General features: G+C 35.3%; 2 protein-coding genes across 2 annotated transcripts; both read right to left on the reverse strand.

Moving 5' to 3' along the window:
- Window positions 1–3953: 3953 nt before the first annotated feature.
- Window positions 3954–4723, reverse strand: LOC111593959 (the record flags this gene model as incomplete). Its single annotated transcript, XM_023307050.2, has 3 exons — window positions 3954–4195; window positions 4256–4576; window positions 4652–4723. Coding segments are annotated over 3 exons (543 nt in total), but the record flags the coding sequence as incomplete, so codon positions are not given.
- Window positions 4724–13474: 8751 nt separating this feature from the next.
- Window positions 13475–15686, reverse strand: LOC111593858 (odorant receptor 43a). Its single transcript, XM_023306905.2, has 6 exons — window positions 15245–15686; window positions 14910–15177; window positions 13993–14092; window positions 13832–13933; window positions 13669–13776; window positions 13475–13579 (listed from the first exon to the last, which is right to left on the reverse strand). The coding sequence occupies exons 1-6, from the start codon at window positions 15684–15686 to the stop codon at window positions 13475–13477; spliced, it is 1125 nt and encodes a 374-aa protein (XP_023162673.2).
- Window positions 15687–15992: the final 306 nt, after the last annotated feature.

Below are 15992 nucleotides of genomic sequence, written 5' to 3' on the forward strand. Positions count from 1 at the left end.
CGCGTTTTGATCTAGTTTGATTGCATTTCACTATTACTTTTAACTTTAAATAACAATTAATATTGTATTTTTTGCTCCAATAGACTCAATAATTACTCATTATCTTCAAAGTATATTCAGAATATACTATATAAGTACTAATATAATATATAATTATCTGACATACTGGTAATATTCCATTTTTTCTCATCAATGAATATATTTTCAGCAGCTAAAAACGATTATATGAGAAGAAATACAAAGGCACAAATGCTTTTTGATTTTTATTGTATATAATAGCTCAATAAAATATATTTCTGCAATCTATAATTCGTGAGTGATTACACTGGCCGACTGTATTACGGAACCAAGCAACCAGAAAGCAGATGTTCGTTGTGCTTAAAATATTGATACAATTCTGTTTGAAAGACGTAAGGCGTAAGACATGATTAAAGTACTCAATTTAGTTAAAGTTTTTCATACTTTATTGTTTCTGCGAACTAAGCTTCTTTAATTAAAACTATTATTCTCTGAATTGTCATTCTGAAGGAATTCAAGAAAAGTAAACAAAAAAAGCAACTCTTATTTATGATGATAACAGATCCTCGATAAAGGCAAAATAAACATTCGTTGTTATCTGCGGCCTATTGTCGCACAGAAATTCCAATGTCAACAGATATTCACCTGTTGGCATCGCATTTGGTATTTTCTCGAAGCGCAAATAGAAGCCTTGTATCAAAATCGGACCCTATCGAGAATTTATATAATTTAAGATATTCAAAATAAGTTATTTATACTTAAATTGTAGGGGCACGTGTGATTGAAGTTAGAAAATTCATTGAAGAGTTATAAAATGATAATTGCAATTGGGTTGTATGGCTTCTTCAAGAAGCGACAAGCGTCAATGCTTGCGGCGAAGAGCAAAGGCTTATATCCGTTGGCCTTTTGAAATATTTGACCTCTGACACCCGCATGGTACACAGGATAGTTGAGAGTCAAATTCAAATTGAAAGTATTTTTATTGCGACTGACAGCTCGCAATCGGCACGAATGCAGATTAATCCAACTTTTATTATGATTGACGCAGACCGCATTCGTAAACTTAAATATAACTGCTTCCTAAACGATATATATTAATAGTGAATGTATGTATTCTTGCTTACTCACATTAAAACAGAGATGAAATGCCATCAATAGAAGCAGCGGTCCAATTACATAGAACTGGATGCCCATAGCGAAATATTTGAATTGATTTTCTAGCAGAATATCGGTAAAAATTGTAAATATTTTTGTTATGGCTCGATTTTCCTCGTTCACTAAAATATAATAGAACCATTAGCAACTACACAACTATCAATTCCAATCAATCTCTTCTTTATCGCTTTACTTTTAATTGGTCCAAGCCTCATTTAAATATAATTTCACAGCTCGACAGACGTGGTCACCCGATTTCAGTTACCACTAAGTCACTTCTGAAGTGAGTAGAATATATTCATATTCATTGATATTTTAAGATCTACTGCAATTGAATTATATAATTTTGCTGTTACCATATATTCATAGAATCTCCATACATTTCAACATATATTTACCCTTTGTGCAATTCCTTTACAAAGATAGGTCCCTGCAATCCACAACAGATAATTATTTAGTAAAGGAAATAGTTCCTATACTTACTATGTGAAATGTGCCATATTAGTATAATTCTTCGCGAACATAACAAGTAGTTTAGTGAATGGAACTTGATGCCCACAGCGATGTATATCAATTCATCAGTTCTGTCTATAGAAATTATTTTATTAATTTTACAATTAATTCGAATTTTACGAAAATCTTATCAATATAACTATCACCTAAGTTGAAAAACAATTTGTAAGCAGCTAACTGTTTATACTAAAATGTCATTAAATATATTATATAATAACTGTGCTATGCCAAGGCCTAAACCTATTAAACCTATTAAATTCACAGTTTCAGCGTTCGCGGATCGCCCTTAAAAAGTCAAACGCCCGCTCTTACAACTTACAGATTACATATGACATATAACATATGACATAACATATGACATTTATAACACCTTATTTGATAACTTAAAACATTTCATTGCTCTATAAGATCCTCTGTGAAACCAAAATACACATCTAGGGTTGCTCTGCGCTGATTATTGAGAATCCACAAACATTTGATCATATATTCACCCGTTGGAATCGTATGCGGCCAATAGTGCATTTGTATATGCAGATCCCTAATGTATACTTCACCCTATTTTCAATATATAGAAACTTAAAATATATACATAGAGATTTCCGCTTCGTTATACTCACGATATAGGGACAGGTATGAACCATATTGGTATTATTCTTCAGCATATTAAAGACGAATTTAACAATAGGTATTGATTGCTTCTTCTGAAATTGGCAGCCATCGAATTTGCCTTTGTAGACCCATGGCTTGTAGCCACTCGCTTTCTTGAATAACTGAGCATCAATCAAAACTTGATTGACGGCATAGTGTGCGTTCGCAACAATCGTCAGAGTAGTCTTATTCCGGTTGATAGCATACAGTCTACACTCAGAAAATATTATCCAGCTATCGTTCAAGGTGCCGCAAACAACATTTGTAAATTTGAACATAGCATCGTCCTGGCGGAAGAACTCAATGAAATTAATACAAATATTTTTATGTTTTTACCCACATTTAAGCACGAATGCAATGCCAGCAATCCAAATATAATGAATGAATAATGATCATCATTTTTGAAAGTCAGAGTTTTATTTATAGAAAAATATGTAGGTTTTAATTCACATCAATAAATTGTTTAACATACGAAAATTCTTATCTCTCAAATTATTTTTCAATTTTGCATTTCACTTCAAATAAAACTAATTAAAACTGCATTACATTTCATATTAACCATAAATAATTAAAAGTTCATTATATATAATATATATAAATATGAATATGCAATTAAAACTGTTATATATATGCAATATTTACATATAAACGAACTACTTATATTTCAAAAATACGCTCTGAAAATGCACAACTTAAATTAATCTTCTGAGCATGTTTAGCTAATACAAATGTATATAGAGCTAGATATATACTTAAATCTACTAACGATTTAGAGACAGATTTGAGTCATGTTCCTCTAATTTTTCATCTTATTTAAAATGCACTTATCAAGTGTGTCCTAGACCTTGCTCTGAAATCACTGGTTCGCTTATAAATCTTATCATTAGTTAGTCGTAAAAGTATATGAATTCCCATCTACAGCACACAGTCGTTCATGGACAGCGAGTCACAGAGGACAGCGATTTGTCTCTAGTCTTACAACAACGTTTCAGTTTAGTTGCGTCCTCAAATCACATGTTAAATGCTTTCCACACATCAATAAAAGCTGTGAATGCTCACGTTTTGGTCCAGTCAATGGGCAGTAATCCGCAAGCAAAAACCCAACGTCCATGTCAATTTAAGACTATTCAATGTTTAATAACCTAGCACTGTATATTATATCAATTATCCTATTCAGTGGAATAATTTTGGTAATAACAAAACAATCATGTTCATAGCTGGCATCAATACAAGTCCAAGTGTGTCAGCAATCGCATATAATAGCTAAGTTCAAAGTCCATTTGCCGGCGATTGCTGCTGCCATGGTTTAGATATTTCAACTGTAATATAGCTATTGCACACACACACACAAACACATACAGTTGTCAATAAATAATTGGGTAATGAACGCTTTGCTTATGCGAGATTTGAAAATGGGCCCCAAATACTATGGCAACGGTCGAATTAGTATGGTTACAGAGCAATGCCATAGAGTTATGCGAGTTGATAAGGGAGTGGGCGTATTAAGCTTGCCTGCCATGCAGCCTTGTGCCTTGCAGAAAAATGTTATCACACATTTTGCTACTCATGCCTTTGGAGAAGAAGGGTCTGAAAAGTCTATATTTAAGATAATTTGGTTCATTTATTTGGAATAAGGAATGATATTTTTGTAAAACAACACCAGTGCCAATATAATATAGTTGACATTTACACTTAATTTGCATTCAGTTAGCTAGTCCTCTATGAAGCTAAAGTAAGCATTTGTTCTCAATTGCAATTTCTTACTAAAAATCCAATCCAATTTTAGTAGATATTCGCCTGTTGGTAAAGCATTTGGAAGGTACTCAAATTTCAGATTAAACTTTTTTAGTAAAATGAAACCCTGTAAGCATTTTTTAAAGAATATCACTAAAAAAGAGAAGTAAATGAATTTGCTACTCACCTCGAACGGACAAGTGTGGTTTAAGTTTGAGTATGTTTTGAATAACTTATAGACAATTATAGCAACGGGATTATAGGGTTTCTTTACAAATCGACAGCCATCGATGGATGCCTTATAAAGCCATGGCTTGTAGCCATTTTCACGCTTAAATAACTGAATCTCAACCAAAACCTCTTTCTTAACAGGATGTAGCAATGTCAGATTAAAATTTAAATGCGTTTCATTGCGGTTAACGGCGCGCAGTCGGCATTGGTTTAATTTCACCCACGATTTGTTGACGACATCGCAGACGAAATTTGTGAATTTAAATTGAACAGCATCCTTTAAAAAGAAAAATTATTGACATGTTAAGTTAGTTACATATAATATATTATGTATCCTATAAATCTTACTCACATTTAGGCTTAGAAAAAAAATGATAGCAGCAGCCCAAGAAAAATAGGTCTGTTGTCCATCGCGTTTGGATTCAGTTTGACATTACTTGGCATTATTTTTCAACAATGACTTTAAATGAACTAATATTGTATTTTTCGGCCCAATAGACTCAATAAGTACTCTCTGTTGATATGTATATGGATGCCCATAGCGAAATATTTCAATTGATTTTCTAGCTGAATATCGGTAAAAATTGAAAATATTCTTGTTATGGCTCGTTTGTCCTTGTTCACTAAAATATAATAGAACCATTAGCAAGTACACAACTATCAATTCCAATCAATCTCTTTTTTATTGCTCTACTTTTAATTGGTCCAAGCCTCATTTAAATATAATTTCACAGCTCGATAGACGTGGTCACCCGATGGCAGTTACCAATTATGTGAGTAGAATATATTCATATTCATTGATATAATAATTTCTACTAATTCTAACTGAAGTATATAATTTTGTTGTTACCATCAATTCATATAATCCCTATCCATTTTAACAGATATTCACCCTTTGTGCAATCAACAACAGATAATAATTTGGTTAAAGAAATAGTTCTTATACTCACTATGTGGAATTTGCCTTATTGGTTTAATTTTTCGTCGACTTAAATATGAACATAAAATAACATATATAGTCCTTCTTCAGGTCTTATAGGCCTTCATCTTCATGGTAACCCGGCAGCGGTCCAATCGTAACGAGCTTGTTGCCCAAAGCGAATTAATCACTTCTGTTTATAGAAATTACTTTGTTGTTGCTTCGCTCGAATACATTTACAAATAGTTCGGGTTTGACGAAAATCTTAACTATATTATTATGCAGCCTTGTGGCTTGCAGAAAAATGTTATCATACATTTTGCTACTCATGCCTTTGGAGAAGAAGGGTCTGAAAAGTTTATATTTAAGATAATTTGGTTCATTTATTTGGAATAAGGAATGATATTTTTGTAAAACAACACCAGTGCTAATATAATATAGTAGACATTTACACTTAATTTGCATTCAGTTAGCTAGACCGGTTATAAGTCCTCTATGAAGCTATAGTAAGCATTTGTTCTCAACTGCAATTTCTTACTAAAAATCCAATCCAATTTTAGAAGATATTCGCCTGTTGGTAAAGCATGTGGAAGGTACTCAAATTTCAGATTAAACTTTTTTAGTATTATGAAACCCTGTAAGCATTTTTTAAAGGATATCACTAAAAAAGAGAAGTAAATGAATTTGCTACTCACCTCGAACGGACAAGTGTGGTTTATGTTTGAATATGTTTTGAATATCTTATAGACGATTATTGCAATGGGATTATAGGGTTTCCTTACAAACCGACAGCCATCGAGGGATGCCTTATAAAGCCATGGCTTGTAGCCATTTTCACGTTTAAATATCTGACCCTCAACCAAAACATCTTTCTTCACAGGATGTAGCAATGTCAGATTCAAATTTAAATGCGTTTCATTACGGTTAACGGCGTGCAGTCGGCATTGGTTTAATTTCACCCACGATTTGTTGACGACATCGCAGACGAAATTTGTGAATTTAAATTGAACAGCATCCTTTGAAAAGGAAAATAATTGAAATAATAAGTTAGTTACATATAATATATTATTTATCCTATTAATCTTACTCACATTTAGGCTTAAAACCAAAAATGTTAGCAGCAGTCCAAGAAAAATCGTTCTGTTGCCCATCGCGTTAGGATTCAGTTTGATTGCATTACACTATTACTTTTCAACAATGACTTTAAATGACAATTAATATTGTATTATTCGGCCCAATAGGCTCAATAATTACTCTTTTTGATAGACTTTACTACCGATCATTATGTATATAAATTATTCCATTTCATAATTCCGAACGCAAACGAACCTATATTTATATTAGATTATAATAACATGAAATACACATAAAATATAGTTAATATCATAAGCGACTGCATTCAAATTTTATTTTTTCCACATCAATGAATACATTTGATTTAGCTAAAATCGATCATATATCGATCGATAAAAAAGAAAAGCGTAATTGCATTTTGATTTTTCTTGTTGCTCAATAATATATATTTCAGCAATATATAGTACGTGAATGATTACAGCCAAGAAGAAAGAAATCTTCACTCATCGATCTTACCCTGACAAAGCCATAGTTTATAGGTCATGGGCTTGCCCGTTGGTATCGTTCCTATGGATTCCTAATGTATGCCTAACTGCTACTACTGCTGGCATTTCATTTATTTACATCTATGTATGTATGTGTATATATATTCATATACATATATATATATATATATATATATATGTATATATATATATATAAATATATATATACATATTTATGTATAACTGCATATATAAATTCAAATCTGAATGTAATGCATCTTACTTTTGTAGTTAAGGCAAAATTTTAATTTTTATCGATACGAGTAAAAATTTTATAGCAAATCGGCCACGTGAGATACATAATTATTTATGGCAATTCAATTTCAACAAATGGAACATAAATTGTATATAATTTTTTTTATTTGCTCGAATAAACACTACAATAATTGAAATAGTTATATATATTAAATAAACCATACGTAATGATAGATATTCTTATAAATATTTTTGAATTGCTGTCAAGTTAAATTGGGATTTTACTGCTGCATTAGGTCCTCAATATAGGAAAAATATAAATTGATCTTCATTGTCAATGCTTTATATGAATACCAGTTGGATGAAATTAAATAATCACCCGTGGGAAATAACAGAGGAATTTTATCTGGTGTCACATGAATATTTTTTAAATATACAGGTCCCTGTAATATTCATAACATAAAAAAGATAAGAATAGTAATAACTTAATATTGTTATTAAAGAATAAGAACAAATACCACTTACCACGAATGGACAGGAATGGTTCAGATTGCTATTGTCCTTCATGAGCTTAAAGACTATAATAATTATTGGGTTATAAGCCCTCTTCATGAATTGGCATCCATTGAGCTTAACCTTATATAGAAAGGGCTTATACCCATTGGCCCTCTTGAACAACTGAATATCCACTACGATATCATCTATGGGATGATGTATAGTTGCTAGAAAATTATATATTGTTTTGTTGCGATTAATAGCCTTCAGTCGGCATTCGTTTATAGTAACCGCTGAGCTATTCAACGATTCACAAACCACATTCGTAAACTTAAATGTAGTCGCATCCTTTAAAAATAATTGACATATTTAAATGAAGTTTTTCCACTATCTCCCACGAGTACTCACATTATAGCTCAACAATAATGACAGCGAAACAACAACCGTACACCTAAGCGCCATTGCACTGAAAGTCAAATCAATATCAACTAGTATAACATGATTGTTACATTAGTTCCTATCATCAGGCATGCTATTCTCATAATTGGCTACAATTTACTGTGCAATATGATTTTCATCGGTATTTTCAGCATTTTCAATTTAACTGAAAAATATTTAAATTCCCTATGATTGTTAGATTGAGTTCCGGTTCATTATAATAATATAATCAGTATTAGATATTCCAATATTATATGTAGACTGTTTAATAAAAATAATTTAATAATAAGATAGCAATATTAGGAATTCCAACTTTATAAAGGCATCCATGGTGAAAATTGGAAGATGTGCTGAGCCTTCGGAGAACTAAGGTATCCACAGATATATTCAAGCTACATCTCGACAATCGTATGTATATGTAGAGCACTTAGTATTTTTTCTACAAAAAAAGTTTACAAAAAATGATAGATTTTCGCCGTATAGTTGATAATCGGCTCCTAACTAAAGTGCACTTACTTGTGTCTAAATTAAACGAGATTAAATCTTCGGCTCAATTCAATTATGATGAAACTGCCTTCGATGCTGGAGCATTTTTGCTTTATTGCTTTATTAGATCCTCAACAAATGAAAAATATAAGTCCACTATCATTACTAATTTTTTATATGAGTACCACTTAGATGCAACTAAATAATCGCCTGTGGGAAAAACTAGAGGAATCATATCCGATTTGATACAAAGATCCTTTATAACCATCGGCCCCTGTAAGAATTAAGTGTCAGATTCATATAGAAGTGGGGTTAAGTGACTAACACTCACCAAGTAAGGGCAGGTGTGGTTGAAGTTGCTATTCTCCTTTACGAGCTTAAAGATTAGAATAACTACGGGGCTATAAGGCCTCTTCATGAACTCGCAGGCATTGATTTTACTCTTATACAGCCATGGCTTGTATCCATTGGCCTTCTTGAATAACTGAAACTCTGCCACAATATCGTTCACAGGGTAATTTAGTGTGGCAAAAAAATTATACACTGTTTTATTACGATTGATAGCTTTCAGTCGACATTCGTTGAGGGTAATTGATGAGGTATTCAGGGATTCACAAACCACATTCGTAAACTTAAATACCGATGCATCCTTTAAATTGTATTAGCTGTGTTACTTGAAGTTCTTCTTCATCAGCTCCGGCATATACTCACATTATAGCACAGCAATAATGTCAGAAGTAGGCAACTCATCCACCTGGTCCCCATCGCACTGTGAGACAAATTGATTTCAACTAGCATTAAATGAATTTTAAATCACTTTTTTCTATTCGCCTGAACAGTTCCAATAATATGCTGCAAATGTTTTCGTTTATTTTCGCATTACCAAGTTAATGTACCTGTTATGTTTTTTGGTATATATAAATATGAAATAATTTAGTTGCCTTAGAATTGAAGATATTAAATTTTAAATTCATGTTACTACAGATTCAAAAATTTGAAAATTTTGACTTCTCTTATGGACGTGTCTTGCTTGGTATTAGCATTAGGAGGTCAAAGTCGTCCCGTTAATGTCATCTAAAGATATACCGTTTATTATAGTGGCTTACGTATTACGTATAGTGGCTTACGTATCCAAAAATGTTGTTTTTAGAATAAAATTGGTTGTTTTCGGACCGTGACCCTACACGTGCCTGACGAAGGGTAGCCAAAAAAACTATATATTAATGTTTAACGGAAGTCAGCTCTCAGTTGACATTAATTTGTATACTAGTCAGCGATCTATTATTATCAAAGAGCTGATAGCCAACTTTTTAAATTTTATGACTAAGCAGTATTATTGAAATAGCAGCAGTAATAGTAAAAAGATTAGTAATAGTAGTTGTAGCAGTAGTACTGGTAGAAAAAGGTGTAGTAGTACTAGTAGTAGTAGTTATAATAGTAGTAGTACTTGTAGAAAGAAGAGTAAAGGTAGTAGACACGGTGAAGTCCATTGCTTGCACCATAGGGGTTCGTTGGTTGGCATTCAACAAATTACAGAGATTTCTACTCGAACTATATACATTTCAATGAAAATCAATTGAATTATGGACAAAGTGAAATATAGTAATTTATTTATTCTCTTTTATAATCTTATTAACAAACAATATTGTAATATACCTCAGCTCGCTTCTTAAGCACGATTACTTAGGTTGTGCCTCATAGAATGCAATCTTCTAAAGTATCATATAATTACATTAATTTCTATAGACCCTCATTGCTCTATAATATTTTCTATGTATGCAAAATATATATCCAATCTTGTTGCTAGTTTCTTATTAAGAATCCAACGCGTTGATAAAAAGTATTCTCCTGTTGGCATTGTAAGCGGAATTGTTTCCGCTTTGATATGCAGATTCTTTACATACACGTCTCCCTAAGATGATTTAAATAGACTTAAATATTAACTATGAGCGCATACTCACTGTATAGGGGCACGGATGATTTAAGTTCGAATAGTCCTTGAGGAGCTTGAAAACTAAAATTACAAGCGGATTATAGGCTCTTTTTAAGAATTTACAGCCATCAAATTTCAGCTTGTATAGCCAAGGCTTATATCCGTTGGCCTTCTTGAAAAATTGACTTTCGACCACAGCATCGGTGACAGGATAATGAACTGTCGAATTAAAATTATATGTGGTTATGTTGCGACTTACAGCCCTCAGTCGGCATTCGGTTATTGAGATCAAAGTCTTATTAAAATTCTCACATACTGCATTCGTGAACTTGATTTTAGATGCATTCTATAAAAAAATTAATTTTTTTATTTACAGAATTTATCGAAGAGTCCTTCAGTATGCTCACATTCAGCCAAACTAGTGTTAGAAATATTCCAACAATTTTGAATTGGCTGACCATTGCAATAGAGTGCAGTTGAATTTGAACTGGTTAGATATAATTTTCAGATCGAGTACTTTCAGCGCTTCAATGATGATGATGACTCATATGAAGATCGATTAGTGTTGAGCCGAAATTCGGATCACTAAATCAGTCATTAGAGCTGTCAGTCAAAAATATATTATATTAAAGCCACATCTTTCATTATCATTTCTGGCAAATAATTTAGCTTTTTCGCTTAGCTTTGTTGCAATAGTCATTTGGCATTTTTAATGGCATCAAGTGTTGCCAGGCGTCGAACGAAAACGAAATGCCACAATTAATATTATCAGCAAGAGCAAACTGTCAATACAACTGTCGACCCTGACAGCCAGTTGACAATTGCAAATGAGGCAAACGAGTCGCAGCGAGGCCGAGGGCTGAAGCGTGGGTGGCGTAAGCAAACGAAGCCACTTGCTGCCTCGAAATAAACTCATTACAGCAATTTATGCAAAATGTTCAAACCGCAATTGAAAATCCATTTAAATGAAATGCCACCAAATGGCACACACACACACATAGAGAGAAGTCCTTGTTGGGCTACAGAATGTGCGCAACCCCCAGCCAAATGTTGTGGTTGCTGTGTAGCTGGCGCCTGCCTCATCCATTGAGGCATATGAATTCAATTATAAAACAGCGCCACCTTTGACGCGACGCCACAACAAAGCCGTGGCAAGGGGTGGGTCACAGAGCTGCCGTGGCAAGGGGTTCGGCTGGCTGTGCCAGCTGTTGGTAAATAACATGCTCATGGCTATGGCTCTAATGAAACATTTCGGTTTATTTTTTTTTCCAGCCATTTGGGGGCGACAAAACTTGTTAATTTTATGCAGCGCACAGACAGCCAGGAGCTCAGCCAGGACACGGGCTGCCTGTGTGTCGCAGTTACACTTCCTGCGGCATTTGCATATTCCAATTTCTTTTTTGCTTTCCGTGAGCCTCACAACTAGAACTAAAAAGCAAATGCCTAAAGGAAGTTTACATTTTGCAACCGCAGGTGGTTAACGATACGCCTCCCATTCAAGTAACGGCTCTTCTCACCTGCCGCCGAATAGCGAAACAACATAAATAACACAAACAAAAGGCCAAGAGGCAGCGCAAACGCGGCAAAGTCGACTGGCCCACTTGACACCTCATAATAAAATTAAGTATACGCCACGCAAGCCGCCTCCGATATTGCACGGCTTCGCTGCCTGACTGCTGCTTGACTCTTGGGCTGTCCGTTATTTATGCCCTCGCCAGGCGGTCTCTGGCTGGCTGCCTGTAGGAGACACAGGACGCACACAGCGTGCAGTCTTTCAGCTTGTTGGCTTGCTTTGAAGTTTATTTGCGTATTTCGAGTGCGACCGAGGCTCATTTCAATATTCAAGCGCGCCCAGTTGTTGGTTTATTGTAGTTGTTTTTCTAGCGGCTGCTGCTGTTTTAGTCATTGTCCTTTGTTGTTGGGTGGCCTCGACAATTGTTTAACTAGTTGGTGTCAGTTATAATGAATTTTAAATTAAGTTGTTATTGTTGCCGGCATTAAACGCTACTGCTTCTGTTGTTGTTGTAGCGGAAGCGGTTTATTTGCATAATAAAGAACATGACTAATGTTAATTAAACTGCAGCAGACAATGAGTGTTTGGGGCTTTTTAATTAAAAAGCGCAAGCGAACTACTTCAGACTAACTTCCACTCGATTTCAGTTTGAAATTATGTTAGCCAATCAAAGTTAACTGCTGTCCCTCTGTGCGATTCTCATGAATTCGACTCGTCTATATTGATTGTAAATTTATTTGATGGCAGACTGAAGCTTGGCCAGCTAAAGGACTTTAACATTTAAGTGCTGCCTCTCTATGTAATTCTCATAAACTAGTAGCAGGTCAGCAGCTACGTTTGCTCGTAGCGTAAGATTTATTGTGTTCATATTTATTATTCAAGATCGAGTGCAGGCTGAAATAATCATATGGAGGTGAAGCTTAGCTACTGCCCTTCTATGCAATTCTCATAAGGTGAAGTACGTTTTTTTTGTTTTCTAATATAATAAATTTGTATAATAAAACACTTTGGCTGCTTACAAAACATTTAGCTTGAATGAATCTGAAATTATTACTGCCTACTCTGGGGGCGTCCCAAATTTAAGAATATTCAACTTGCTTTAAGCTATTTACTTTGGTACCCTTTTGCAATTAGATAGAACATTTATAGCCCAGCACACACGCATCAAAATAAAACTAGATACTCTATGAGCAGCGCTTAAAACAACTAAGTGAAGCATTGCTAAGCATACAAAAGATTTAAAGTAAACAGAAATTCGTCGGCGCCCACCCATGCAATGCAACAAACTATTTGCACAGATGCCTGGCTATAGCAACAGCGACTGCTACGACAACAACAAATGCTATGACTACGACTATATCTACACGCCAACACTACCGTCCGTAGTCCGGACTACAAACAGTCAGATTAAATCCTTTCAAAATAACTACGCAAACGAGTAGCATATGCAAATGCCCGGACTACAACGAGCTACAGCAACTTTTTGCATTACTCAGATTGCCACGCACCCCACACCCACCCCCTTTGCAGCTGTCCTCCTCCCGAGCTTAGGGCCCGAAAAGTTTTTGGCTTCCAGCTCATTTGTTGGTCACGCCACGCAACATGGTAAAATACGAATAGGATGCATTCAGCAAGCTCTGAAACATGGCCAAAGTCATGGGGTAAACGTTGCCCGCCTTTATCTGAAAGGGAAAACCAGACTCGAAATGAAATGGAGCGCATGCATAAAAGCCACGATTAGAATCTGCCAAATGAAACGAGAGACGCTCACCACCAAAGGCCTTTGCGTTTGCATTAAAAAGATCAGAAGGGTTTTCCGAAAACGCATGCCGCACTCCAGCCAGGGCACATTGTAAACAGCCTGCGAGACGTGCGCGCTCTGCAAAAGAAAGAAGTCGTTAGTAGAATGCAGCAGCAATAGCTGCTCTACTCACCTCAATAACCAACTCGTTGGCACGATTGTAATAGGTGTAGAGCACATAGAGCATGGTTAAGATGTACATCACTATTGAGATCATCTGCGTTACCGAGGTGATCTATAAAAATATTTATGCTATATAATAAACTGAAATAGTTCATCTTAAACAGACTCAACTATATTCAAGCAGAAAAGCAGCGACGAGATAATGCCGCCAAAGATTAGAGCCTCGGCGCCAATTATGTAGGTGACCAGTGTTGTAAAATTGCGCACATAGCTGTAAATGTGGTTAGAAAGATGTTATAATTTGTAGCTTTCACTTATTGTGGTAACAGCAACTGCTAGTTTATGAAGTCACAGTTAATATACTATACTTAAGAGCTACAGTACTCAACCGAATATTATTATTTATATATTAAAATATATAAATATAAATATATATTGCAAATTGTAGTTATATATATATTTATAACCACAATAAGCAGCAGCTATGTAATTTATATTTATATTATTATAAATAATATTGGATACACTCATAAACTTACTCTGCATATAATTGTTTATTTTTAAAATATATATTTCATTATATGCTATAGCTATTACTGAAATTATTATTTAACAAATATATTTTGTATCATAGATATGAGTTCAGAATGTGTATATGATATTAAAAAACTATAGTGTTTGCTACAATGAAGCTTAGAGAGAAGATTTTTGAATATATATTAAAGAAATATTATGAAAGAAAAATGGAAATTATTTAGGGTGAACACAATATTTAGAGAGTCAAAGTTAAAGCAGTATATCTACTAGTCGAAAACTGACAAATTCGTAGACAGCTGCAATTCTTTACTCTTGCATTACCTTAAAAGATGCTTTAATCAGGAGTATCCGACTGGTAACTACACGGAACACAGTGAAGACTGTTATTCCAATAACTCAACGCATTTTCTATATATAAGCGGACATACTAATAAGTTTGCAGTATGTACAGTACATAATAACTTTGAAGTATGAGCTTTACTATTTTCGCATTTTCAATGGGCTCAGTGTGTAATGCACCTCACTTGATACCTAGCAGGCTTAGTACGCACCTGGCAATGGTAATATGCAATCGTATGCAAGCAATCAACATTTGATAACGTTGCTCCTCCTCCGGCAGCTGGCCGATGCGTGACAACTTGTGGGCCAATATCTGCAGCAAAGCCTTGCCAAAGAGCGCAAAGGCCGCAAATAGACTGACAAAAGGCATATACATCGTAGAGAGCACCACGGGTGTGGGCACCTGCAGCACATAGAATATCTGGTAGAAGGGTGTGCGTTGCATATCCACGCCCGGCAAGGCAATGCCAAAGGGATGGGCTGTGCGCCAGGTGGGGGGTATTCATTACTGTAAAGCTGGAAAGCCTATCAAACATTATCCGCTTACTGCGTTGCTCCAGAAACAAAGCAAAGATTAGTGCGCCCAGAATGTCCAGAAACGAGGCCGTCAAATTGAATATGGCCAGGCGACGAGATTCGGCCACAGCCAGGGCCAACAAATTTCGACTGTGCTCGTCGCTGGATGCCTCGATCTGGCGATAGAGATGCGTCAATTGGTCTAAAAACTTCTCGAATGCCAAGTGCTTGCACATGACCAGCACCGTGCGCATCAGCGCATTGAAAATGGCCGAAAAGAAGAAGAGATTGAGTATGAAGGCAGGCAGATCGCCCCACATGCGCAGCAAAAAGATGAACTGCATCAGATTCATCAGGCAAACGGGCAACACAAACGCATACTTCCGCCAATTGGTCGCCGGATCGGGATAGAGCACCGCCAGACGCCGCCAAATGCCCACATTGATGGCCACCAAAGCAATATCCTCGGCCATTACCACACCACTTTGCACAACTTCCGGCTTGGAGCACCACTCGTTACTGTGGCCCCAGAGTGCTTGGCAAATGTCTTTTATTGTCGCACTCGCAAGGCGTCTAACCAATTGTCCTTTGGCAACGGCAGGCGTTGCCCTTAGCCTATAATTTGCCAAATTGGCTTCGCGACAATGCAATGCAATGTAAGTGCCAAAGTAGGGGCTAAATTTCCATTTTGCGACAGTTAGCTATTCGATTGGTAATGTAATTGCAGCTAGCAGATCTGTGAATATATAATTGCAAGTGTATTCGGCAGCCGAACACTC

This window comes from Drosophila hydei, unplaced genomic scaffold, assembly GCF_003285905.1.
Source record: "Drosophila hydei strain 15085-1641.00,03,60 unplaced genomic scaffold, DhydRS2 tig00008122-arrow-pilon, whole genome shotgun sequence".
NCBI lineage: Eukaryota > Metazoa > Arthropoda > Insecta > Diptera > Drosophilidae > Drosophila > Drosophila hydei.

What these genes read in the sequence shown, in the direction of transcription:
- LOC111593858 (XM_023306905.2), bottom strand. Translation starts at nt 15,686, where the DNA reads ATGGCCGAGGATATTGCTTTGGTGGCCATCAATGTGGGCATTTGGCGG. An exon ending in TTGCATATTACCATTGCCAG is followed by an intron (nt 14,093 to 14,909) that starts GTGCGTACTAAG and finishes CCACATTTACAG; the next exon opens with CTATGTGCGCAATTTTACAA. An exon ending in TGCTTTTCTGCTTGAATATA is followed by an intron (nt 13,934 to 13,992) that starts GTTGAGTCTGTT and finishes ATATTTTTATAG; the next exon opens with ATCACCTCGGTAACGCAGAT.